Source organism: Asterias amurensis, chromosome 18, assembly GCF_032118995.1.
Source record: "Asterias amurensis chromosome 18, ASM3211899v1".
Taxonomy (NCBI): Eukaryota; Metazoa; Echinodermata; class Asteroidea; order Forcipulatida; family Asteriidae; genus Asterias; species Asterias amurensis.
In genome coordinates, this window is record NC_092665.1 from 318,920 (window position 1) to 345,434 (window position 26,515).

Below are 26,515 nucleotides of genomic sequence, written 5' to 3' on the forward strand. Positions count from 1 at the left end.
ATGTTTTTCAAAACATACAATGGCACAAGTCAAAATTCCCTACTTACTAGTGAAGCATTGCTTCCCTAACCGCCCAATCTTTGCTTGCAGTAAGCAGAGCCATGAAATTAGGCCCTGTTTTAAGTGAACCTTTTTTTCAACTATATTCGCCATCAATAACTACTAAACTAGTGTTCTAACAGGAGAAGAAAAAAAAGTGTTCCTTCAAGATCTAAGAAAAGTATCTCATAAGCAAGAATGTCAAAGTTAATCAAACTGTTCAACAAATGATAAACCACAAGAAACATTAAGTTTCTCCATAAATAAAGCTGTTACAGTTTAAACTTGGGCAAACAAATTTGATTTTTTTTTTCATTTTTTATTTCCTATCAATATTTTTTAGAAGTGCTTGAAAAAAAATGTTTGTCAAACTCATAAACTGCTAAACTGTCCTTGTACAAAATCAAGAGAAAAACATACGTTTTTTAAAGAATAAATTGTTCAATTTGAACAAAACAGGGAAACTATTATCAAGAAGAAATTTGTGTTTCTCAAATGCAATCACTGTATAAAAGAATTCAATGCAAAGAACTTTGTTTTAAAACTTCATATTAATCTCTTAAAAAATTTGGGTTGGGTTTGAAAATGGGGTTTCGATTAGATTTGGAAATCGGGTTTGGGTTAGAAATTGGAATTTTGAAACTATCGCTACACAAAATTTTTATCGAGGGAAACAATTTATTTGGTGGGTTACCAAGGTCAAACTTGAGCCATGACTGATAAAATTGAAGGAAAATAGTAAATGAAAATGATTAGATAATTTAAAAGTAGAATATAACGATCCACACAAACATGGTAAGCAATTTTGTGGAGTCAAAATTTCGACTTCATAAAATGGCTGATTGATTAGTTCGCGACGTAAAAGGAAAACCGTGCAAATTCGAGTGATACTTGTGTGGATCATTATTCTACTTTTAAAACATCTTTCCACCAAATCATAACAAACAGTTTCAAATGCTTTTCAAAGACCAACTCGCCCGATCCTAGGCAACGTGTTCCTTTAATGTTACATGACCCCTGATAAAAGTCACAGAATTTGGGTGATTGGTTTCAACATTAGCAACAATTGACAAGAAAGATGAAAGATGTCTGCCTCAAGTAAAAGATACAGCTGTCACAGAACAGGTATGGGGTGGGGGATTTGACCCACAGCCAAGCATAATGGACAGGATTAAGCCTGGGCTATATTGCTTTTATAACACACAATGTGTGTCAAAGAATATCATGATATTTGATATCATAATTCTAACTTTACCTTAGATATCACTTCTACAGAAGGAGATCAGAGACCATTTCAAGATCACTAAAAATTTAATCGATGTACACATTTTTCGGTAGTACTTCCACACATGGTTTGAAAACATAATGTGTCTTTTAGTCGCACACACATTTAAGTGTCTTTTAAAGTGCCTACTGGGCATGACTGTGTGCATATTAAATTAGATCCCACCCATTTCATTCTAGAACCCAAGTGCACTGGCATATCATGTTTACTCACCATGTTTAAGATGTAATGAAGATGTTCGCACAGTAGCATGACGCTTGATTGACCTTGACCAGGAACAACAGCACACTAGAAAAGTAAAATACAAATCTCGAATGAGAAATCAACAGAGGAAAAAAAAAGCTTGATAGTAAAGATTGTCTTGGTTTGATAAGCAATTTTTGGTTTTAAAAAATCTTGTGATTTCCCTGTGAGAAACATTATGTTTCTCAAATACTTTTAAAAGTTTTTTATGTTTCTCAAAATGCCTAAAATAAATATTCTCAAAAGACCATAAAAAAACTTAAAGACTAAAGACTAAAAAAATACAGGAACTGTTTTTCTTCCTTTCAAAATAACTTCTGTAATTTGTAAAGAAAAAAAAACATGGTTTTAAAAAATACACTTTATTCAAACAAAAAGTTTCTCAATACACTTTAATAAATTATTAAGCTTCTGAAAATACCTTTAAAAGTCTCAACTCAGAAATGAAACTCAGCAAATGAGCATCCATGTTGGAGAGGTGCTGGTTGACTGGTAGGCAGTTCTCCCAGCCTCCATGTCACAACTCAGAGATGAAACTAAGCATCCATGTTGGAGAGGTGCTGGTTGACTGGTAGGCAGTTCTCCCAGCCTCAATGTCACAACTCAGAGATGAAACTAAGCATCCATGTTGGAGAGGTGCTGGTTGACTGGTAGGCAGTTCTCCCAGCCTCCATGTCACAACTCAGAGATTAAACTAAGCATCCATGTTGGAGAGGTACTGGTTGACTGGTAGGCAGTTCTCCCAGCCTCCATGTCACAACTCAGAGATGAAACTAAGCATCCATGTTGGAGAGATGCTGGTTGACTGTTAGGCAGTTCTCCTAGTGTCATTTTCCATCTTAGATGATGCACTCAGCACACAGAGTTGACCGGCATACAAGAATAAGCTGGAGCCCCCTCGAAAGTTCATTTCTTGAGGAAACGTGGGGATAGTTTGATCTGCAACAGAGTTAATAAATAAATAATACAGTGAATAAAGTAAACTATACAGTAAAAAAAACTAGTCAATAAAAAGTTCACCTTAAAGTGCTCATCATTTATGTCATCGTTACAGCTTGCCAGACTCTTTCTGAGTACATCTGCCACAACACTACACTATAAACAAAGCTTGGGGATGTACGATTGTGTAGTTGGTGAATTTTGACAAGACCAAGATCCAGGCACTGAGCTTCTTTTTTTAGCATAAGTGCGGAGTGCTATATTTAGACAAAACACTGGTGGTGCTGAATGTATGTGGAAAAGTCATTCAGAGTTAACCTTTACAACCTAAAGTAAAACTCAATTAAAAACTTCTCGTTGAATTGGATCTCAGACCAATACTAGAACTCTTTACATGCCCGGCCCATTGAACGTCAAAAGCCCATAACATTCCCCTTACTGCTGAGATCAATGAAGAGCTACGTTTACGTTTGTTGACTCAGCAGGATCCTATAAGGATAGTAAAGCTAAGGGGTGGTTGATATGTGCTGACAAGCAGTAGAAATACAAGTGCCTCCAGGCTAATGAAAAGGGCCTCAAGAAAAAGAGTTCTATACATAATTGAATGACTATGTAGAAACGAACGCTACCATTGACTGAGTGAGAGTCATGCACATCGCGTACATGTTGCCAATCATTGATTGGTATACAAGGGCGGCAAGGGGTCTGTTCACGCCATTGGTCAAACGATTGTTAGTTTGTTACTCATTTATTTATGATGTATTTGTACAAAGTGATGCAGACTTTAAAGTTAAGGGATGGATTGATTACCTTTACCTTTATTGGAAGAGGATCATTCATAGATATCTACATCTATCCAGCTACTTGTCAAAGCCTGTCATTATGTGAGGACATGATGAAGTTGTCAATGCCACCAAACCATCGTCGTCATGCATGTAGCTATGTAGTGTATGTCATTTTGTGTCAGTCGTCCACACTCACTGGCACTGGCAGCACACTGACTGTGCACACGACGAAGGAAAACATAAACACATCTACGATCAGTTTTCACTACCTACCAGTCACCAAGAAGTGTATGCATAATGCTTAGCTTTGGAGTAATCCTCAAGACTTATGAACAGCCACATTTCATAAGAAGAGTCCTTGTAGATATGGCTCAAACCAGACATTTTGTTGAATTACTCAGCTGTCATCGCTCTTCGAACGTAAACATTCCCTCCACAGCACGATGCATTATGTCATAGTTACCTACAATTGAACTATAGAGGGCGCACTACATAAAACGAAATCAAAAAGTTATTATTTTATTTTTCAAGCGTAACTGGAATATTTCTTTCCAATAATAAGTATTTTCTTTAAACACCTAAGTTGACCCATGTTGTCCCCCAATTAGGAAACAAGTCGTCTTGCCAAACGACTTTAACATCAATAACAATTGTCTGTACGAATTTAGCCCCCCCCCCTAAAAAAGGGGGAGGGGTGACAAAGTTCTCTGTGAAGGGCGACACAACTTTAAGAAACTTTTCAAATGTTTTTGCTAATTGGAGAAAGTCAAGTTTACACACATTTCGCTCAAATTTACAAAGTTACAGTTCGTAGATAATATTATTTTATTGTGTTTTGTTCAATACGAGTTTTACTGATTGAATAAGTTGTGTGGGTCTATACGTATGTACGACATTACTGTTCTATTATGCGCCCAACAACGACCTGAAAACATTCCTGTTTCGCTTTGAAAGTTAGACGCAAATTACACCAGATATCACTTTGTGTTTCTTTACAATTCATAATAACATTCTATTTTTACTTTATCATTCGGAGCAGAAGTTTTACACACAGAGTTGGCTATGCGACACATCAGCAAAATTGTGCGTATTCCTTCCTCCATGGTTGTATTAAAACAATAACAAAGTCGTGTTTTATTATTGGCACAGATGTAAAGCTTAGAGGGACTTCAGTTGAACAATTTATTTGCTTAAGATGAGTGACCATCTTGTCTTTATATACCATGCACTATTAACAATAGCACAAGGCGTCGATCGATACAACAGCCAAACGAGTACAATGTTCTACAACAGTGTAACTTCGATTAACTTACCCCCATAGCAACTAAGGTGGTGCTCATTGCGAGGAGGAACAACCTACTCACGCAGCAAAGGGATTTACCTTGGGTGGCTTCTTTACAGGTTGTTTTATTGCATCAAAGTTCTTCCTCCATGATCACAGTAACAAACTGTGTCCTACTACTACTAGCCACAAACTCTCATTTTCTAGGTCATCGTTTGCGGCTATATTCTAATTGAAGTGACCAATTTTTCAAGATGTGAGAGAAGGGGATGTCTTCGAGATTGCCTATTTAATTGAACTTCCACCAACTGCTGTGACTGGTAAGAAATTGTGTTATGAACACTTCAGAATTAGAAATCTATCTGAAAAATAATTATACAAACTTATTTAAACAAAACTATAACCGATTGTCGAACCAGTTTCAATCAAGTTTAGGGATGAGAAAACAACAAAACAGTGTTTGAACTCTATTGGTCGTCAAAGTTGCGAGAAAATAATGGGGGAAAAACACATTTTTTTAACAAGTGTGCTTTCCGATGTCTTCAATTCGAGACCTCAGCTGAGGTCTCAAATATGTTTTAGTGGATATTACTTCTTTCTTGAAAACTATAACGTTACTTCAAAGGGATCTTACGAAGTTTTATACTACCAAAGGGTCTATGTTGCTCGTTACCCGGTTAGGTTTTTATGCTAACAATTATTTTGAGTAATTACCAATAGTGTCCAGGCCTTTAATCAGTTACCCCAACATCTTGTTGGACAAGCCGTGGATTATCTTGAAGATTAAATAAAAGTGTCACCGAGAAGGATTACAGCCACAACAATCCAGGGTTGTCGGTTTTTATCATAAGTCAACTTACCAATACACCCAATAAAGGCCACAAGTGAAAGTTTCAACTATTTAATGTCTCTTGATGAGAAAACTGCAAAATTATTACCTGTTAGTGTAGTTGGTAGTAGGGAAGGGCATATCTCCGTCGCATCTCCGGGTGCACTGTCAAATTAAATTTTAATAGGCTTTTGGATTTTGAATACAAAATGATTTTTAAAGGATGACCCTTCCTTAGAAATGTAGATACACATGTATCCAGGAAAAGTGCGGGATTTCGTGAAAACCTTATCTCTGTACACTTATAAGCAAAAAACCTGAATGTGCTCAAGAATTTTAACCGCAACGTTTTTTCCTTTCTGCTTGACAAGCATATCATGTCAAAATCGAGAGATTAAACACAGAGCAAATTGCACAAAACAGATGAAGATCGGTTTTCTGTAAGCTTTCCTTGTGTTATTGAGAAGTCTTTTTTTTTCAAATTGTAAACAATATTGTTTTTGTTTTTTCTTAAGCTAGGCCCTTTTTGATTTTTAACAAACCGTGGTAACACATCATCATCTTAGTTGTCAGTATTATGGCATCATATTCTGCTAAGCAATTAATATTGACACACAAGATCAATCTTAAAGGCACTGGACACTATTGGAAATTACTACAAATTACTGAATATGTTGAGATACAGACTGATCTTTGACGTTAACAAAAATGTGTCCAGTTCCTTTAAAGCATTTGTACACCACTCCCCTATGTGGACCACTAAGACAAACCATGCGTCATATTCACATAATATGTTTGTTTGATTCTGCAGATGCTGAACGACTGACACCCTTTTGGCAATGGCGATATCAGACAAACCAAAGAAGGGATCAACCAGTGACTTTCCCAGTGGATTTGATCGCTGGTTAGCATTACAAAATGTCAGTGATAAGATCATTAGGAGAGCGACTATACTTAATGCTATGGAGAAAATACGTCTTGAAAGAGCGACACGACAAATTGACTTCAAGATACAACTAAGTGAAACTCACTACGAAACAGTTAACCAGCGACTCAAAAGCACTCTAAAAGATAACGATTTGTACAAAAGAGCCTTGATGAGAAATGGTTCATCCCTTCCCGGTAATCGACTAGTCCCAGCGACTGCAGATATGAAGCCTTTTGGACGATACCATGGCAGTTATTATTCATTAATGGGGAAGGCCATGCAGAAAGAGGAGCAGCAAATCGAACAGAGAAAACTACGCAAGCGCAACAAGCTCCTGGAAAAAGCAAAATGTGAAAGCGAGACTATGATTGATCCAAAACTGACTACAGAGCAACTTTTGTCCAATAAAGGAAAGCCTCTTTCGGAGCGATTCAAGCGAACTGCAGCTATGCGTGTTGGTACATTGAGAGCACAGACCAATGCGGTCAACGCTTTTATGAAAATTAAACATGATATGACAAGTCGAAAGGAAGAAAAGAAACATGGGAAAAGTGAATTATTCAAAGGTGTATTTCAAACAGAATGAGCGTCAAAGCAATGAAGTGTTGTGGTAATATAGACCTTTCTTTTGTTGATAAACAAACCGCCTTGGTTGGCATGGTCGGCCAAATGTTAGTAAAACACTCAGTCGTTATAAGAGATGTTTCAACAAAATTCAACATTTTCTGCAAATTTTCAATTAATAAAAATACCTCTCATAATTAGTTGTTTTGTTTTTAAAAAAATCAACAAATGTTGTTATATTGTTACCAAAAATAGCGATCTTTTTTTTATTTGCACTTATGGCTTTCCATAGTTTTCCAATCTGGGTTGGCAAAAACTCGGGCTGTGACGTTGCAAAAGAAAGGTCTATATCTGTTGCACATTAATTATCAGTACTGTTAATTATGCATTGATTATCTGAAGCCATGAAACCTAAATCAAAAAGTTTATTGTGTGAAGAAGTCAGGTGAAGAAGTCAGGTGACTTAGGTCAACGTGTCAGAAAAAAATAATGCACTTTCTTTAGTGGTCTTACCGGTGATCATTGTAAATGAAGCCGAACAAAAGAAACAAGTTTATTGTCTAAACTGGGGTAGGTTTCTTAAAAAAAAGGAAAGGAGGGGCGTTTTATTTTCAAGATGGCTGCCATGTTATTTATTAAATTTCAACTTTCCATGTTTTTTTCTACTGTTCAAACACACAATACATAAATGAACCATGTTGGACAAGACATTGAAAACAAAAGTGAAAAAAAGGAGGGAAGAAGGCCTTTTATACAAAGAAATAATAAAAACATACAAATTAAACATTATAATAAAAAAGAAAAGAAAAAAGGAAGCGGGCGGGGACACTTAACATGTTTCTTTTTTTTACTTGGTCTTATGAGTTTTAAATGTTACTGTTAAAGTGTTATTGAAAGGCCGTTGATGAACAAATCTATATATAAAATAAATAAATGCTTAATTTAAATAAGGGTGGAGTACTTTCATCGCTTTATTTAAAACGATTGCAATCAACACATTTTATTAACTTTTTTATTTGCTTTATTTTTCTGCACAAGACAATCAAACATTTTTTTAAATTAAATGTGAATTACAAATGTGTCAATATTGTTTGCAATTAGACAAAAATAAAATCTATAACCATGAAATAATCCTATGGATACATTATGTTTTATATAAAACTCTAAATGGTTTTGTGCTACAAAATATAATATACTTAAAGGCAGTGGACACTATAGGTATGTACTCAATATAATTATTAGCATAAAACCTTACATGGTAACGAGTAATGGGGAGAGGTTGATAGTAAAACATTGTGAGAAACGGCTCCCTCTGAAGTAATGTAGTTTTAAAAAAAAGAAGTAATTTTCCACGAGTTTGATTTTGAGACCTAAGAATTAGATTTTGAGGTATGGAAATCAAGCATCTGAAAGCACACAACTTCGTGTGACAAGGGCGCTTTTTTCTTCTCACTATGATCTCGCAACTTCGACAACCGATTGAGCTCAAATTTTCACAGGGTTGTTATTTTATGCACATGTTGAGATACACCAAGTGAGAAAACTGGTCTTTGACAATTACCAACAGTGTCCACTGTCTTAGAAGAACTAAATTACAAAAACAACAGCTAATTGTATAAATCAAAATGCATTTAAAAATCTATGAGTTTAAACTGGATACAGATGTTTTGAGATGAGAATTTGAGAGTTATCCCTATGTAGGTTTTGACTATGATCATAATGTTGGTTTCAAGTCACCAATTATATTGGGAGTCTGACATCAACTTACTATCTGTTTCATTTCATTTCATTTCATTTCATTTCATTTCATTTCATTTGTTTTGAATCCTAGTTACTGCCTATGCTCCAACAATTCAGTTAGCATTCTTTATTCTGCACGAAGCTATTTATGGTGCCCAAAATGATAGCGTTAAATACAACATTTCAGGAATTCTTTTTTCAAATACCTAAGAACTATGGGAAAGAATAACAAATGATAAATTCATGCAAAATAAAATACTGTTTTTTTTTTAGCTTTACGTTAATGAAACCATACTATCTCAATAAACGACAAAAGTTGGTGTTTCAAACATGATGCTATATCAAGGCCCAACTCCATAAAGCTGCTTAGCGGCTGATTTTGTGCTTACTTTGCGATTTCCATTTGTTAGTGCTGCTAACCATAAGCACACAAAAAGTCACGCTTACTTTCCGGTTCTTACTGTATGAAAACAAATGATGTCACAATGCAAATCCATTGTGAACGCACAATACGGCTACTTTTTCTGCTAACCTGTGAAATACGATTGCATCTCAGCAAATTTGTCTACTACAGTAAGCACGGAAATTTGCTTACCGTTAAGCAGCGCAATGTTGGGCCCTGCTATTATGTGATTGAAACAAGAGTCTGTTCTCTTCTTCACTGAGGTCTACATCAGCAACATAGTCATTGTAATTGCAGTAGCGAGGATCAGAAGTGATGACATCTTCAAGTAGGGTGCCCCATTGAACTCTTGAAGAGACAGCTGCTCTTTCAAGTCTAGATAAAAATGGTAAGCAAGACCGGTAAAGATTTGAATTAATATCTTAGAGAGTTTGAGTATTCTAATTGGTTGGAACCCTGTCAGGTGGGATGGTTCCATTTAAACAAGTAAAGATTTAGCTTCTAAACCAGCATATAGGCTATCGTTTTCTGTTTGCAATTTCAAATCAACTGGATAAAGGGAACATGACCAAGATGGTGGCAACATGATACCTTTCTCTTGGAGATATTCTAGGAGATTTGTGGCTTACCTTGCACTAAAGGCTTGGTACATGTATGTCCACATCCCAGCTGGCAGCATTTCCAGCTGTCAGCGCAGTCTCCATCATCATAGCATTCCTCCTTACAAGGTGGGATGTCACTCTGGGGAAATACAGGGCACGTTCCAGGCTTCATAACTGCAATACAATCAACAAGATATCTATTGGATGTGAGGCATTGCATGGTTAGGCATCAATTATTATTTGGTTTGCGGTAACACCATGTGTGTATCTACTTGCAAGGTAGAGTTTGTTCTTAGAGAACTGTCTTGCTATGTTCTACTGCCGCGGTGTAGATTTATCGGATGTTTGGGAGACTTCTCAGTTCTGAAAAGGACTGTAATGCTATTTAACCTACTACCTGGGTGGAAGGTAATAATTGAACTGCCATCAACCAATGTGCCTGGTAAGATATGGAACTATAAACACATTCGGGGAGATTCGGAATGAGTAACCAAACATCGCTGAAAACAAAATTATAACTGATTGTCAAACCAGTTTCAATCACGTTTAGTTACAAGGAAATCACAAAACAGAGTTTGAACTCAAATTTGACTAGCTGTTGACAGCTATGACCACACCCATTAATGACTAGTGTATAAGCCTCTATGCCTACTATTGACTGGCTGTTGACAGCTATGGCCACACCCATTAATGATTAGTGTATAAGCCTCTATGCCTACCTTTGACTGGCTGTTGACAGCTATGGCCACACCCATTACTAGTGTATAAGCCTCTATGCCTACCTTTGACTGGCTGTTGACAGCTATGGCCACACCCATTAATGACTAGTGTATAAGCTTCTATGCCTACCTTTGACTGGCTGTTGACAGCTATGACCACACCCATTAATGACTAGTGTATAAGCCTCTATGCCGACCTTTGACTGGCTGTTGACAGCTATGACCACACCCATCAATGACTAGTGTATAAGCGTATATGCCTGCCTTTGACTGGCTGTTGACAGCTATGACCACACCCATCAATGACTAGTGTATAAGCCTCTATGCCTACCTTTGACTGGCTGTTGACAGCTATGACCACACCCATTAGAGCAGCATTTCATGGAGTCAGTGCAACTATTATCATCAAAGCATTCTTCAACACACAACCCAAGGTAGTTGGTGATCACTGCAGGGCAACGACCTGGCTTAAGAACTGTGTGAATAAGAGACATTACATCAAAGTAGTTAAAGACAGGCTGTATTTATATCACTTTCAGATGGTAAATAGTAATAATCAATCTTTATCACAGCCCGAAGGGCGTCTCAAAGCCCTTCCGACATTATTACCCCTGGTCACTGGGCCTTAAATCATTCCTTAAACCATCACTACTCCTTGGGGAGTTTACAGCTGGTGCTGCGCGTTACTGCACTCCAAGCTAATCAATCACATAAACCACCTCTGCCTTAACAGGTACCCATGTTACCCCTGGGTAGAGAGAAGCGATGGTTAAGTGTCTTGCTCAGGGACAAAAAGGTCATGACCGTGATTCGAACCCACATCCCTATGAACCACCAGAACTCGAGTCCGATGCTCGAGTGAAAAATAAAGTTTAGGGAAATTTCTGTCACGTTCCAAAAGAGTTGAGACACATAGCTAGAAAGGAAACAATACCTTTGACTGGCTGTACGCAGCTATGACCACATCCATTGGAGCAGCATTTCATATCATTGTTACATTCACCATCAGATGAACAGCTTTCAACACATAGTCCTATCATACCATCTTCAAGTACTGGACAACTGCCTTCCTTCACCGCTAAAAAAACAAAACAGAAAAGCAAAGTTTGTAACAATTTGCACATTGTATTTCTTAAAAGACGCAACAACTTGTTTAGACATTGAGAGGGTCTACGGACATACATTGACCTTTGTTTTTAACTTATCTTTATATGCTGGGACTCCATTAATACACCAAGTGAGAATATAGTGGTCATTGACAATTTATTACCAAATTGTCCAGAATATTGAATGTGAAATGTTGTTCATGAATGTATCAGTTTGAACAGAGTGATGAAGCAATTGAAATAGAATAAATAAACTTACCTGTGTCTTCTAGACAACTACATGTGTCACATCCATCTTGGGTTTGCTGGTATCCAAACTCACAGTAAATAGCACACATTATCTCTGCACATACGACTGCAAAGAAACATCAATAAATACAATTTATCCCAATTTATTGTTCATTTACTTAAAAAACTGTTTAAAAATGTTCCAGACAATAGTCTTTTGTATTAATGAAATTGCTGTCCATCTGCTTTATGCAGTGTTACTTGGAAAGGCGTACATCAATTGATAAAAATAATGATTTCCAAGAGTTTTCGTCTATGAATAACTCCTGGTGCAAAACATTTCAGATTTATTTTATTCAAGAACCAACAAATTTAACCAGGAAACAAATAAACTCCACCCCTTAAGTTTGTTTTGTTTTACCTTTGACTGGTTGAACGCAGGTATGACCACATCCATTGGAGCAGCATTTCATATCATTGTTACATTCACCATCAGATGAACAGCTTTCAACACATAGTCCCATCATACCATCTTCAAGTACTGGACAACTGCCTTCCTTCACCGCTAAAATTCAAAACAGAAAAGCAAAGTTTGTAAAAACAAACCTTGTACTTCTTAAAAAGACACAACAACTTGTTTAACCATTGAGAGGGTCTACGGACAGGCATGGACCTTTGTTTCTAACATGTTGTCTATAATTAGTTGGGGTTTAGTGGTTGAACAGACAAGAGCACCAAACTCAAGCTCTGGTGTATATGTTCAGCAGAGTGTGGGTTTGAATCCCGGTTGTGACACTTGTGTCACTGAGCAAGACACTTAACCATAAGCTTCTCTCCACCCAGGGGTAAATGGGTACCTGTGAGGGAAGAGATGGTTCTTGTGATTGATTAGCTTAGTGAGCTACTGGCAGCACAGGCTGTACAATCCCCCAGGGAGCTGAGATGGTTTAAGGAATGATTTAAGGCCCAGCTCTTACCTTTGGCGGGTTGAACGCAGGTATGACCACATCCATTGGAGCAGCATTTCATATCATTGTTACATTCACCATCAGATGAACAGCTTTCAACACATAGTCCCATCATACCATCTTCAATCACTGGACAACTTCCTTCCTTTACCGCTACAAAAAATATATTAAAAAAAATATGTTTTTATGCTAACAATAATTTTGAGTAAAATTACCAATAGTGTCTAGTGCCATTAAAACACAATAAACATCATACAAAGTTGTAAACCAGGTCAGTCAAGAAGCATGGTCTCAAATCCAAGCAGGCAACTTTGTTTAACTTTGAGGGAATCAACAGTCAGATTTCGTTTGGACTAATTGTACTCTATAAACAAATATTACCCCCTAATTATCTACCTTTGACTGGTTGAACGCAGGTATGACCACATCCATTGGAGCAGCATTTCATATCATTGTTACATTCACCATCAGATGAACAGCTTTCAACACATAGTCCTATCATACCATCTTCAAGTACTGGACAACTGCCTTCCTTTACCGCTATAAGAAAAACGAACGAGTTATAAAACTATCTTTATTTTGCCAATAAATCTGTAGTTTCTGCTCTGATTACAGAGGTGATGTTGATGGAAAAAGGACTGTGACTAAAGTAGATTAAAATGATGGCATTTTTAGCGTTTTCATATCCCCCGGATTACTAGATTTCTTAGACCTTTGTGACGTATTCTTGCGACTAGAGAGGGAGATCAAACAGAATGTTTTCTTTTCGTAACAACCCCACACTGTTTTTACCACGCACAAGCATATTAAACCAAATTCTGAATCAAAATTTAGAAGTCTGAAGTTTCTTGTGACCACTTCTGTTATACCAGAAATTTAACATACTACATCAGGTGGGATCTCCATATACTAAAGACTTACCATTAATCGGTGCCATGCACTGATGACCACATCCATTAGGACAACAAATGTGAAACTCATTACAGTCAGAATGGGTGCTACAATCCTCCACACAGAGACCAAAAACATCAGCATTGACTATCGGACACCCGCTTAGATCAGGGTCTGACAAATACAACAAGAAAAAACATCAGTTAAACTTTTTGAAAAAAAGGTTTAATTCAGTTAAAATGAACATTGCTGATAATTTTTTGATATTTTTTTTTTGTTTTAAAGGCAGTGGACACTATTGGTAATAACTCAAAATAATTATTATCATTAAACCTTACTTGATAAGGAGTAAGTGGGAGAGGTTGATAGTTTAAAACATTGTGAGAATCGACTCCCTCTGAAGTAATGTAGTTTACAAGAAAGGAATAATTTTCCAAAAATTTGATTTCGAGACCTCAGATTTAGAATTTGAGGTCTCGAAATCAAGCATCTGAAAGCGCACAACTTCCGTTCACAAGGGTGTTTTTTATTTCATTATTACCACACAACTTTGACGACCGTTTGAGCTCAAATTTTCACAGGTTTGTTATTTTATGCAAATGTTGAGATACACCAAGTGAGAAGACTGGTTTTTGACAATTACCAATAGTGTCTACTGTCTTTAATACAGTGATGCGGCAATTAAAATAGAATAAATAAACTTACCTGTGTCTTCTAGACAACTACATGTGTCACATCCATCTTGGGTTTGCTGGTATCCAAACTCACAGTAAATAGCACACATTATCTCTGCACATACGACTGCAACCAAACATCAATAAATACAATTTATTCCAATTATGTCATCCTAATGGCATCCTATAAGGCTAATGTCATTTTCTACTTGGGCATTTCAAGGGCACCAAGGCAATGGCCAGGGGGCATCAATGCAATCGCCTTAAATGCCTCCATGAAGTATCAGACTTTACTGAAATTGATAAGACGTGAACAGCACAGAATGAATACCTGGTTGCACCACTTCCATGCAGGAGTGTCCACATCCATTGGAACAGCATTTCTGAGTCTCTGTGCAGTTACCATCATGGTTACAACTCTCACTACAAACACCAAAGACACCATCGTCAATCAATGGGCAGTCACCAGCATGGATTACTGCAAGCAAAGACAAAATACAAACCATTTATAAAACTCATCCTGGATACAGTGGTTGAAATATACTCGTTCCCATAAAATAATTTCTCTCGAAATTCAAGCCCTGTGAAACATAATCTGAACGTCAGTCACTTAAGTCAATATCTCAGACTCAACCGTCTTGATTCAACTTGGGACCCAGACTCCATTTTCTTTAAGACTAGTGAAATTTCCTTTTTAAAAGGCTCCTACTGTTGAAGGAGATGTAAACTTCAGCTTCAAGAGATTCATTGCTAAAAAGTGTGCAGTTACCCTACACCGATTTGTGATAAGCACTCAGTACTTTCCAGAGTCTTGTGGAAAACAATTCACCACTTATTCTTAGAATGGGATTCAAACCTAGAATCCCAGTCCCCAGTCTAGAGAACATGGGGTAAGATTGGTGGTAGGAATAAGGAGGAGTGGGACTTCTTCTACTGCTCAAGAAAAGTCCCTCGATCACCTTCAGGCAGGGAACTGAGGGGCACATACCTGGGGTCGATCTCACAAAGAGTTTAGGACCAGTAACTCGTCCTAACTCGAGATAAGACTAGTAGTCTTAAATCTTTGTGAAATCAACCCTCGTCTTACAGCTCAAAAAAAGTCCCTCAATCACCTCCAGGCAGGGGACTGAGGGGGCACAAACCTGGGGTCGTTCTCACAATGAGTTGGGACTACCCTAACTTAGGACTAGTCCTAGACTAGTACTAAGTTAGGACTAGTCACTCGTTCTAACTCGAGATAAGACTAGTAGTCCTAACTCTTTGTGAAATCGACTCCTGGTCTTACAGCTCAAGACAAGTCCCTCGATCACCTCTAGGCAGGGGACTGAGTGGGCACATACCTGGTTTTTCTTGGCAGGGACAGGGGACTGAGTGGTCACATACCTGGTCTTTCTTGGCAGGGACAGGGGACTGAGTGGGCACATACCTGGTCTTTCTTGGCAGGGACAGGGGACTGAGTGGGCACATACCTGGTCTTTCTTGGCAGGGACAGGGGACTAAGGGGTCACATACCTGGTCTTTCTTGGCAGGGGCAGGGGACTGAGAGGGCACATACCTGGTCTTTCTTGGCAGGGACAGGGGACTGAGTGGGCACATACCTGGTCTTTCTTGGCAGGGGCAGGGGACTGAGTGGGCACATACCTGGTCTTTCATGGCAGGGACAGGGGACTGAGTGGGCACTTACCTGGTCTTTCTTGGCAGGGGCAGGGGACTGAGTGGGCACATACCTGGTCTTTCTTGGAAGGGACAGGGGACTGAGTGGGCACATACCTGGTCTTTCTTGGAAGGGACAGGGGACTGAGTGGGCACATACCTGGTCTTTCTTGGAAGGGACAGGGGACTGAGTGGGCACATACCTGGTCTTTCTTGGAAGGGACAGGGGACTGAGTGGGCACATACCTGGTCTTTCTTGGAAGGGACAGGGGACTGAGTGGGCACATACCTGGTCTTTCTTGGAAGGGACAGGGGACTGAGTGGGCACATACCTGGTCTTTCTTGGACTGCTTCAATGCATTGATGCCCACAACTGTTAGAGCAGCATTTAAGATCGCCACTGCAGTCTCTATCTGTAGAGCACTCCTCTATACAAAGTCCAATCACATCACGATCAGGGATGGGACATTCACCCGTCTTAGTACCTTCATCTTGGAAACAATTCATTCAATCAATAAAACCATTTTAAAATGTTGCAATAATTTCCATCGATAAGAATTATTGTGCCTAGTACATTACACTTCTCTGGGCTTGAATTTTTTCAGGCCACTTGAAACTCAAGACAGGACAAGTCTGGTGGTCTTGTTTTATTTTGTCAATTCAAAATCTTTTTCTCTTTGTTGAGTCCAAGTCTCAAAAATATTTCTCTAGATTAGTGAAGTTTATAAGCCGATTACTTTCAGATAAAAACTTTACAATTTGTTTTTATTTTTTATTTATTTTTATTTATTTGAGTACCTTGTTCTGGCAACACAGCTTGTAGACACTGATGTCCACAGCCATTAGTGCAGCATTTCTGAGTCTCTGTGCAGTTACCATCATGTTGACAACTTTCAATGCAAATACCAACTGTATCTTCACTGACCGATGGGCACAATCCATCATGGATCACTGTCAATAAACAAACATTATAATACTAATAATTAAATAATAATAATAATTAAATAATAGTCGGTTTTTATATCGCACTTTCCACACCCGAAGGGCGTCTCCAAGTGCTAACAACATTATTACCCCCGGTCACTGGGGCTTAATTCATTCCTTAAATCATCTCAGCTCCCTGGAGAGTATACAGCCTTGTGCAACAAATATGCGCTATTCTGCTAAATCAATTACAAGAACCATCTCTGCCCTCGCAGGTACTCATTTACCCCTGGGAGGAGAGAAGCTTAATGGTCAAGTGTCTCGCGTAGAGAAACAAGTGTCACAACCGGGATTCGAACCCACACTCTGCTGAACAGACGCACCAGAGCTTGAGTATGGTGCTCTTATCCGCTCGGCCATGACACCTTTGGGTCCTATGGTATACTATAGAGGTTGACCAACTCAACAAGAAGGTCTTGCACCAAGACTACCCAAAGATCAAGTGAGTTTGCCAGACATAACTTCTAACCTGTTTGTTCGTTGCATTCACAAAAACTACAACCATTTACATCTTGCTGATAGCCAAATGGACAACCAATTCTACAAAGAACCTCTGGGCAGGGAGCAGCTGCAAAAGAAAAGAAGAAAAATCTCATTTTCAAGACTTTAGAAACCGAGAGATCTGTAAAACTATTAATTATATTTGCTTGTAAACAATTGCCTGAAGGAAATGTTGAAGTTTGGGCAAATTCCTTTTGTAAAAAAAGAAATAAAGTAGTCCAAGAGTATGTGTTTGTTTGGCTCTTCATCAGAACTAAAACTTGTTGCAGTCTTCTCCACAAACAATTATATGTGTAACAGTCAGAGTTCCATGGCAAAATTTCAGTACTCTTACGATGAGAATTCTGTCTTATGTGATTATTTAATTAAAATGGATTCGCTCTCTAATCGGTAGCCAATGAAGTTAGACTCTAAGTGATGGGGTACACAGTATTGAGCATACACTCTGTGGGTATTTCCACATTACCTGATGATGTGGGAATAAGAACCTCAGTACAGAAATATCCACATCCCTTGAAACAGCATTTATGAGAAGATAACGTACAGTTGTTGTCAGTCTGGCATTCGTCAATACATCTACCCAATACTTCATTATTACCCTCTACCGCTGGGCAGTCACCAACTACTTGTTCTTGCCCTAGGAATAATAAAAATGGTTACAAACAGGTTAGAATAAATAATCAACATGCTGCAAGTGAGATGTTACAAATATTCAGAACAAGCTTTTGCATTGCTTTGTAGCAACATTATTTCATGGCATTGCGCTTAAAAACCCAGAATCATCTTAGGCGAATGAATGAGTATGGTCTGGACCCATGCCCATGCCATGGGAACAAGCGATGCGGAAAGTTATCCTTCTGACAAATCAACGTGTCCAATAACATGAATAATAAATCAACCCTTCTGCCCCATATATCATTATATAACCAACATGACCAAGATCAATCAAGGAAGGAGGACTGGTACTACTAGTGTGGTAGTAGTGGTACGGTAGTTTCTAATTCTAGTACTTCTTAGAGAGGTTATCATACCTTTGTTAGCATGACTACATTTAGTAGACTACCTACCTCCACACTACTCCTAATACATAGAACTATAAAGTCCTACTATTATGACTCCCGGATGGGTTCGTTGCGGTAGGATGAGTCCACGGATGCTCCATAAAATCTCTACCACCACAGTGCAGTGACTTACAATTTTATACACGACTAACAACAACCCTACCTCCATGCAAAAACACTGCTACGCTAGTGTAGAGTGTCACGTGTGTCACTCAGTTCAGCAGCATGGCACTTTGTTGGGTTATACTTTGTTGGCGAAATGACAACCAGTGGTTCTACTTCACTTATTAAGGGTCTAACTTCCCCCGTAATATAAAACAAGATCCGAGCAGTGCCAAAGCATATCATATGGAGCAATTTGTTGGTTGGTGTTTGGCATGTGTACAAAACTATATAACACAGATGACACTTGACCCTTGACTAAGTTGTTCCTTGAACAGCGCCACCATTGTTCGAAAAGAGCCAGTTATTTAACACACAGACCGAGTTTTTGCCAACCGAGGCCTCCCCTCTGGAAAACTATGGAAAGCCATAAAATACAAATCAAAAATGGATAGCCATAGTGTGTAGGAAAAAAAAACGTATTGGAAACAAATTAACAAATAGACTTCAGCTCATGAATATACATAAAGTATTAAATTTGGTCACACTCTGTTTTTTTGCCATTCGGCAGGAGTCCATGTGAATTCGGAAAGTACATAACGGTGTTAACTCTGTTTGAATTTATTAACAGATGAATAAATCATTGCCATACCCAGCAGGACCAACATGAACTTTTGTGATTTGAAGCTTCTCGATCGTTCCATGGAGGAATTCCAATTTATTCCTCCATGATCGTTCCATCTGCTAATTTTCTTTTGGTTCGCAATCCCACTCTAGTCAATTCTTTGTTCAACCCCAAAAATCATTTCGAATTAATGTTCTCGTGAGTCTACTCACCCCCCATCTGAGCATCATCTTGAGAAGACACCAGGCCGACAAGACACACCATCATTATTATCACTCCTAACCCCGCCATTGTCTACAGATGACCACAATTGCGATTTAAACCAGTTTAAACACAACTGCAATTATCGAAGTAGCGCCTTCGAAAGCCCAAAGAAACACCCTCTCTCTACAGTTGAATTCTTGTTAATGCTTTGGTACACCTTTATTTATAAGGTGATGTGTTATTTACAGTGTACAAAATATCGGAACAGTGTTTCCGCAGCTCGGGACAACAAACTTTGACGAGTGCAGTTTTATGAGAACTGCAAATAGACTTTTTGGATACTTGTGCTGAGTTTATGACTTCTCAGGGTCGTCATTGTTTGATCAGGGAGCCTTGGGGTAGGTTTATTCAACATCTTCTGTGACGTCATGGGAGATGTTGACTACTAGTACAATGCGATTGTCTAATTTCTATGAACAGGTATTGTGTGAATATATTTGGTTTGCGGTAACACCATGTGTGTATCTAGCTGCCAGGTAGAGTTTGTTCTTAATAAAGAACTGTCTTGCTATAGGTATTGTGTGAGTGTTCATAGAATGTAGGTGAGGGCACGAGTATACACAAAATGAACCCTTTCACCTACAAACTTGTGGGACACGGGAGAACCTCCACACGGGAGAACCTCCTTGTTTATGTTACACTTACCTGTATGTTGCGTTTGAGAAAGACCCTGTCAGATGGACGAAACGTCAGTTAATTAACAATGTTGTGCACACCAATAGGTCCCTTTGGTTGGTAAACGTACTTGCAATACAAATTATATGTAATTACTGGGAAAGTAAAATGTGCCTATGGAGTGCTATGTTCAAAGAAATTCAACAAATCAACGAACAAATCCCACGACTAGTACATGTACCTTCAAGTTTGAAGTTGTAAAGACTTAAGAGTTTGTCCAATTGACTCTGAAAGGCCCGGTCCCACTGCAGCGATAACGTAATTCGCAAATGGGTTTTAAGAGGCATCCTTACCACGCATGTTTTACACAGCGTTAATTGGTCTGCCAACAAGTATCCCTCTTGTCCCAAGTTTTACCCTCGTCCCAAGTTATAGTTTTGATTAAATATTAATTAATTTTAACAACATTTAATTATTATACAAAAACTCAAACTTAAAAACAAAAAGTAAAAGCATTCAGGTAAAAGTTTACCTAAATCGTATCTAACTACCGACACAGATGAACTTTCACGCCAATTATAAGCATTCATAATTTTAAAGAGGAGTGTTTAATGACCGTCGTTCGATTTTTATTCTCGTTTTTGATATACGCGCGAGACATGGACTTTTAATTGCGTGGGACAAAGTATGCTGTCGGGAAAACAATTCATCACGCATTAATTATTATTTCGGTAGCGGCAACCGTTCGATAAGTGCTGGTGTGACTCGCCTCTATACTTCAAACCGTGCACAGTTGCAGCTAAAACTTGAAAGCATCACCATGAGCAGAATTAAAGCAGATCTCAAGCGGGCCGCTGACCCCTGGCGATGGATGATATTGCTCTCTAGATTTTTCGTGACGTTTTTCCTTGTCGGCAACTTCAAGGCAATGGGGGTATTTCTGCCCCATATTGAGTCTGGATTTGACACCAATACTGCGTCTGCAGGATTTGTAATCGGGTCGTCTTTAGGCTTTGGTTTTATTTGCATTGGTAAGTCGTTTACCTAACCATCACTTAACCATCAGAACACTGCTCATAACCGGACTTTCACCTTTATAACACCCCAAATAATATTACTCGTTTTATTGTTTGTTGTACAGCAAGATGTGGGGAGACAGGGGTGGATTTCACAAAGAGTCAAGACTAGTCTTATCTCGAGTTAGGACTAGTCTTATCTCGAGTTTTTATTATCTCCTAGGACTAGTCCTAAGTTATGACTATTCTTAACTCTTTGTTAAATCGACCCCAGGTCTACGGACCACAGTAAACATTGCTTATGTTTCTCCTAGCCCATCTGGAAGTATGTTTGTATGGTCATGTAATGTTGAAATGCCTGAATAATAACAATAATAATTGTAATATTAAAGTGGAACAACCCTCCAGTATCAATTAGAAATTGTAACGCTTTGCCTATTTTTAAAAGAAAAAAACTTTTCTGTATCCAATGTAGTTTAAGTATTGGTTTGCTCACTTTATAACGAGTTGATATTGTTACCCCCAAAAAATATTGTTGAAGTTCTTAACAAAATCATGAGGCATGTGCCATTATTCCCATCGATGGAGTAAGATATACTACAAAAAGGAGCCAGCCAACCTGTACATGTGAACATGACCGAAATCAATGGCGCAGTGTTGTATTTATTTTTATTTTTATTCTTCGGACAAAACAATAAAACAAGCATGGCCGTCCAGGGAAGGGCAAAAGTAAAAAAAAACTCATCAAAAAGATGGTGCCCTCCCAGACCTAGCTCATAAACAAATCACTTTCATATATAGGTTTTCTCGGTCAATTTCGGCAAATCGAATTAAAGCTGTTTTGCCTCTCCAGTTGTTACTGTGTTTCAAATTCAGAATCCGGCCATTCAATTTCGTTTTGAATCGAGTCAAATACCTTTAGCACTCTGTTCAATTTAGCGTAGCGTCATTCTTTTTCGTGACACACACGCCTCAAGAAGCGTCTACGAATTTGAATGCTGCTTTGATGAATTGTTAAATTGAATGATTATTTTGTTAAATCGAATGACGCAACGTTACATTTGACTAATCATAAAACGAAATCGAATGACCCTTTTGAGTAGCATTCGGTTTCGCGCGAAATAGAATAGCTTGATTGTTAAATTGGCTTCTCATTTTCCGAAATTGGCCGAGAAAACCTATACTATACATTAAACATTCTAAAAACGAGTAGCTAGGCATTGTGTACACGGAAAGCCTGGTGTTCTGCCTTTGCATTAATAATATTAATTAGCAGAGTTTAACAGACTTCGAACAAAACAAACAACGGAAACATCAACCTGTATGTGATTACGCGTTCTCATCATGGGGTTTAACTTTATAGTAATAGTAATTACCGCTGTAATAAACGTAACGGACCAATATTTGCATACTCGCATGCTAATTAGTGTTCAATTAGTTTGGTTTGTAGGAAGAAACTAATAATGATTTGCGTGGTGGAAATACGATGTAGTAAAGGTTTGCGGTAATGATAATCTCTTAATGAGTTGGTGTTCTGAAATAGAAATAGTATACTTGCGGGGTAAACCAATGTGTAAAATCTCCTTTGTGTGAGTGTTGGCTCTGAGAAGAGTCGGGTTGGTCTCGACGGTTTCAGACATTCATCTGCCCGTCTTATAGTTTCTTCCTACTTATCCACACCATGCAAAACTTTCAACAATACTGAGTTCCGTTTGAATCATAATGTGAAATCTCATTTCCTATTTTGGGGGATGCAATTGAGTGCCGGTGTCAGATGCAATTGTGTCCGCCATGCAATACTGTCCGTTCCGGACACTTTTGCATATGCAATCGTGTCCAGGGCTATGCAAAAACCATCCGGTGGACATGTACATGACTGTACATGTATGTGCGCGCGTAAGCGAGCGTGAATGTACTGAACTATATATATACACGTACATTATACGTATACAAATGTACGTTTCATGATTGCAGCGAATAGCTGAACACTTCCCATGTCATTCATGACATGTACTTCGCTTGTAAAAAATGGCGAACGTGTTCCGTCGACCAAGGGCGTTTAATTTACTGCAAAGACGGTTTTGCACGGGGGCGGACACAACTGCGTATGCACATGTGTCCGGGCGGACATAATTGCACTATGCAGCAGCGCCCGGGCGGATACGATTGCATATGCAAAACCGTCCGGCGGACATTATTGCATATGCAATAATGTCCTCCGGATAGTATTGCAAAGAGGACAATAATTTTGCATGCGACAACCGTTTATCAATGACGATCTAAACATGCAATTAAGTGCCGGTAGTAAATAGTTTGGCCACATTTTATTTCACTGTTCTGTACCAGTGTAGTGTGGAGCTTTTTGTGTATAAAACATGTGTTATTTTACTCGACACACTTTTATGGAAAATTTGTTCAGATTTATTTAGAATTTCGTTTATTGAGATTACTTGTGATTACTTACAGGTCCATTTCTTGGAATCGTGAAAGCGGTTTGGTCGGCACGGAGAATAACCATAGTAGGAGGATGCATCTCCGCCATGGGCATTCTGGCAGCAACATTTTCACCATCAATAGTGCCTTTTGCTACGTTCATCCTTATCTCAAGTTCGTATTATTGTGCAGTCATTTTACTGCCCTTTCTTACAGTAATTGGTGTAATGGTTGTTATTCCATTTCAGCTATTAATTCTGGTTGTGAAGCCACAATCTCCCTCACACAACAAACAAGCTACCACAAGTTTCAAAACTCTTATCAAAACATATCGGTTCAATTCATCGACATAATTATTATTTTGTTCCTCTCAGCGCTTAATAGACACTCTTTTGGAGATGCTAAGCGCTACAGTTATTGTTACTATTATTATTATTAAGAATGGCGAACTATTCATGTTCGTTTAATTATCAGCTCGTCCTAAGAGCTCTCCGCCTCCCCACACGCGCACAAAACACCAAAACCTCATACTATGTTGGTTTTATTAATCATTACAAAGACTTGAAGTTTTTGATGGACACTCATGATGAAGCAATAATTAATTGCGTTGCCAAGTACGTCTTTTTGTTTACCGTTTTAAAAGAAAATCAAACTGTTTAATAAAGGCTTTACCAATGTACGTTTTTTGTTCTTAGTTAACATTCCCTTCTGTATGATTTCTTCACTAATTCTATTTATTCTACTGATGTTAAACCCTTCCCAGGGTTATGGGTTCAAATACAACACATACAATACATACACTTATGTGAGATATGAAAACTAACTGACCATTATGCTATTATTTTGTCGCAATACTATTCAAGGTGTCGGTGGTGGAATTGTCGACTTTGCAGTAATACAACCTTTGCTCGACTACTTCCCTGAAGACTTCGCCATGGCAAATGGTGCATCCCTTGCTGGAGGTCCAGTGGGCATGATGGTTGTCCCTCCAACAATGGAGTATTTATTGTCAGTCTACGGTTGGAATGCGGCTCTGGGACTCTTGCGTCGCTATCCACTAACTTTGTAGTATGTGGAGCTGTCCTTCGTCATTGCAAGACCATGAGAGGAAAGTATCAACCATTGAATGGTCAAAACGATAGTCAAACTGAAACTACGACAGCAAGAAACTCACCGGAAAAGGGCAAAGAGGGCGCTTTGCAGGTGCTTCGAAAGTACTTCAACGTCGAATTGATAACACAACCGATCTTCATCGTTTACCAAGTGTTGATACTGTGTGTTGGTCTCATCTACAGCATGTGGCATTTGTTTCTCATTCCACTTGGTGTACAGTTGGGCCACGGGGAGACTTTATCAGCATTTCTTGCTACATTCGGTGGATTAGGAAATCTTGCGGGACGTCTTGGTCATGGGTATCCGATTGATCACAAACTCACCCAATCTACTTCCGTATTTCTTGGAGCCTTACTCCTCCTTGCCGCATCGAGCTTCTTGAATCCACTGGTCAAGACGTCCTTTATAGGACTAGCTACCCTTGCTGTTATTTCAGATTTACCATTGGTGTCATTTTCCCTTTAACCTATTTATTGATGGAGGAAGATTTTGACATGAGCGACACGGCTCTCGGTTGGCTTTTCTGTTCACTTGGAACGGGAATGGTCGTTGGTGGTTTTTCTGCAGGTGAGTCCGTTCAAAGGGCAAGGAGATTTAACAGATTTTATAAAATCTCGAGGATAAAGAATATTTATTTTGTTTTAACCCATTAAATCGAAGTATTGGTTGCTTTGTTTACTCAGAACTTTCCCCAGTCTGTGAACAAAAATCAAAGGCATATTACTCGGGTGGGATTCGAACCCACGACCCTGATGTGACAATATGATGTGACAATTATTTATGGTAACACCCATGCAATCATAATCTATGAGTTGGAGTGGTTCTGAAAAGAACCGTTGATTTCAATTCGACGTTTCGATCAGTATACTCTGATCGTCTTTCGGAGAAAGCTGGAAGAAGAATGATGTGACATTAATATTGAGAGATACTACTTATCGTTGTCTGTTACTAATTCCAATCAATTACTTTTCAGGATGGATTCACGATGTGAGTGATGACTACAACATTGTCTTCGTTGCGATAGGAGTTCTATCAATCTTCATGGCTATCATCTTGTCTTTAACTAGATGCTTTGTAGGACCAAAGAACAAATAAGTAGATGTCGTCTGTGCTTCATTTTATGTAATTCGGATCATCATTTTTGGAGATGTGGTTTAAAGGCAGTGGACACTATCGGTAACTACTCAAAATAATTACTAGCATTAAACCTGACTTGGTTAAGAGTAATGGGGAGAGGTTGATAGTATAAAACATTGTGAGAAACAGCTCCCTCTGAAGTGACATAGTTTGGGGGAAAGAAGTAATTTTCCACGAATTTGATTTCGAGACCTCAGAATTAGAAATTGATGTCTCGAAATCAAGCATCTGAAATCACACAACTTCGTGTGACAAGGGTGTTTTTTTCTTTTATTGTTATCTCGCAACTTCAACGACCGATTGAGCTCAAATTTTCACTGGTTTGTTATTTTGTGTGTGTTCATATGTTGAGACACACCAAGTGAGAAGACTGGTCTTTGACAATTACCAACGGTGTCCAGTGCCTTTAACGTCACATGTCAGTCTTAATTATATATCAATGTTAAATAGAATGGATCGCAATACTATTTTTTTATTTTTTTTATTTTAATTATTCGAAGAAAGTCTGCCAAGAAAAAAGGTGCCCTCCCGCACCCTGCATCGTCGACCGATGACGTCATAAACGCAGCATTCCAGTTTAGGCCGTATCCGAATTGACGGCTACGGCTACGGCTGGGTCGCCGCGTCGTCATGCATTGAAGTATAGGACGCCCTTAGCAACATCCCTAGCAACGGCCGTAGCCGCAGCCGTAGCCACCAATTCGGACACGGCCTAAGTTTCCTTAGTGAGCTGGGATTATGCTACTCAAGACCCAAGAAGGAATTCATAAACCAATACAAAACATA

At 38.6% G+C, this 26,515-nt stretch overlaps 3 protein-coding genes and 1 long non-coding RNA gene across 8 annotated transcripts; 2 read left to right on the plus strand and 2 right to left on the minus strand.

The window, feature by feature from the left end:
* Positions 1-1,537: 1,537 nt before the first annotated feature.
* On the minus strand, positions 1,538-3,709 carry LOC139950880 (uncharacterized). The gene is made up of 3 exons (XR_011787711.1): positions 3,323-3,709; positions 1,989-2,506; positions 1,538-1,612 (listed from the first exon to the last, which is right to left on the minus strand). It is a non-coding gene; the product is annotated as an uncharacterized lncRNA (long non-coding RNA).
* Positions 3,710-4,586: 877 nt separating this feature from the next.
* On the plus strand, positions 4,587-6,938 carry LOC139950814 (uncharacterized). The gene is made up of 2 exons (XM_071949634.1): positions 4,587-4,893; positions 6,214-6,938. Exon 2 carries the CDS (start codon positions 6,242-6,244, stop codon positions 6,914-6,916), a length of 675 nt encoding a protein of 224 aa, XP_071805735.1. The 5' UTR covers positions 4,587-4,893; positions 6,214-6,241; the 3' UTR covers positions 6,917-6,938.
* A 559-nt stretch (positions 6,939-7,497) lies between these two features.
* LOC139950815 (uncharacterized) lies at positions 7,498-19,672 on the minus strand. 5 transcript variants are annotated; one of them, XM_071949635.1, is made up of 16 exons: positions 19,364-19,668; positions 17,830-18,000; positions 17,332-17,430; positions 16,677-16,829; positions 16,211-16,369; positions 14,557-14,703; positions 14,257-14,352; positions 13,582-13,725; positions 13,057-13,200; positions 12,670-12,813; positions 12,114-12,257; positions 11,724-11,819; positions 11,293-11,436; positions 10,690-10,833; positions 9,667-9,813; positions 7,498-9,412 (listed from the first exon to the last, which is right to left on the minus strand). In XM_071949635.1, exons 1-16 carry the CDS (start codon positions 19,440-19,442, stop codon positions 9,303-9,305), a joined length of 2,121 nt encoding a protein of 706 aa, XP_071805736.1. In that variant the 5' UTR covers positions 19,443-19,668; the 3' UTR covers positions 7,498-9,302. The 5 variants fall into 5 exon arrangements, with proteins under 5 accessions (XP_071805736.1, XP_071805737.1, XP_071805738.1 ...); XM_071949636.1 differs by lacking the exon at positions 11,724-11,819 and having other exon boundaries at positions 19,364-19,670; XM_071949637.1 differs by lacking the exon at positions 12,114-12,257 and having other exon boundaries at positions 19,364-19,669.
* A 1,178-nt stretch (positions 19,673-20,850) lies between these two features.
* LOC139950913 (monocarboxylate transporter 14-like) lies at positions 20,851-24,548 on the plus strand. Its single transcript, XM_071949754.1, has 3 exons — positions 20,851-21,061; positions 23,513-23,653; positions 24,343-24,548. The coding sequence occupies exons 1-3, from the start codon at positions 20,851-20,853 to the stop codon at positions 24,546-24,548; spliced, it is 558 nt and encodes a 185-aa protein (XP_071805855.1).
* The last annotated feature ends 1,967 nt before the right edge of the window (positions 24,549-26,515 follow it).

Bases quoted from the DNA above. Each gene is read 5' to 3' on its own strand.
- LOC139950814 (XM_071949634.1), top strand. From the start codon at position 6,242: ATGGCGATATCAGACAAACCAAAGAAGGGATCAACCAGTGACTTTCCC.
- LOC139950913 (XM_071949754.1), top strand. From the start codon at position 20,851: ATGAGCAGAATTAAAGCAGATCTCAAGCGGGCCGCTGACCCCTGGCGA. The intron at 21,062-23,512 runs GTAAGTCGTTTA...GATTACTTACAG, and splicing joins CTTTGGTTTTATTTGCATTG to GTCCATTTCTTGGAATCGTG. The intron at 23,654-24,342 runs GTTCGTATTATT...ATACTATTCAAG, and splicing joins TACGTTCATCCTTATCTCAA to GTGTCGGTGGTGGAATTGTC.
- LOC139950815 (XM_071949635.1), bottom strand. From the start codon at position 19,442: ATGGCGGGGTTAGGAGTGATAATAATGATGGTGTGTCTTGTCGGCCTG. The intron at 14,704-16,210 runs GTATGTGCCCAC...CTTTGCTTGCAG, and splicing joins AGCAGTCCAAGAAAGACCAG to TAATCCATGCTGGTGACTGC. The intron at 13,726-14,256 runs GTAAGTTTATTT...TGTATTTGTCAG, and splicing joins TAGTTGTCTAGAAGACACAG to ACCCTGATCTAAGCGGGTGT.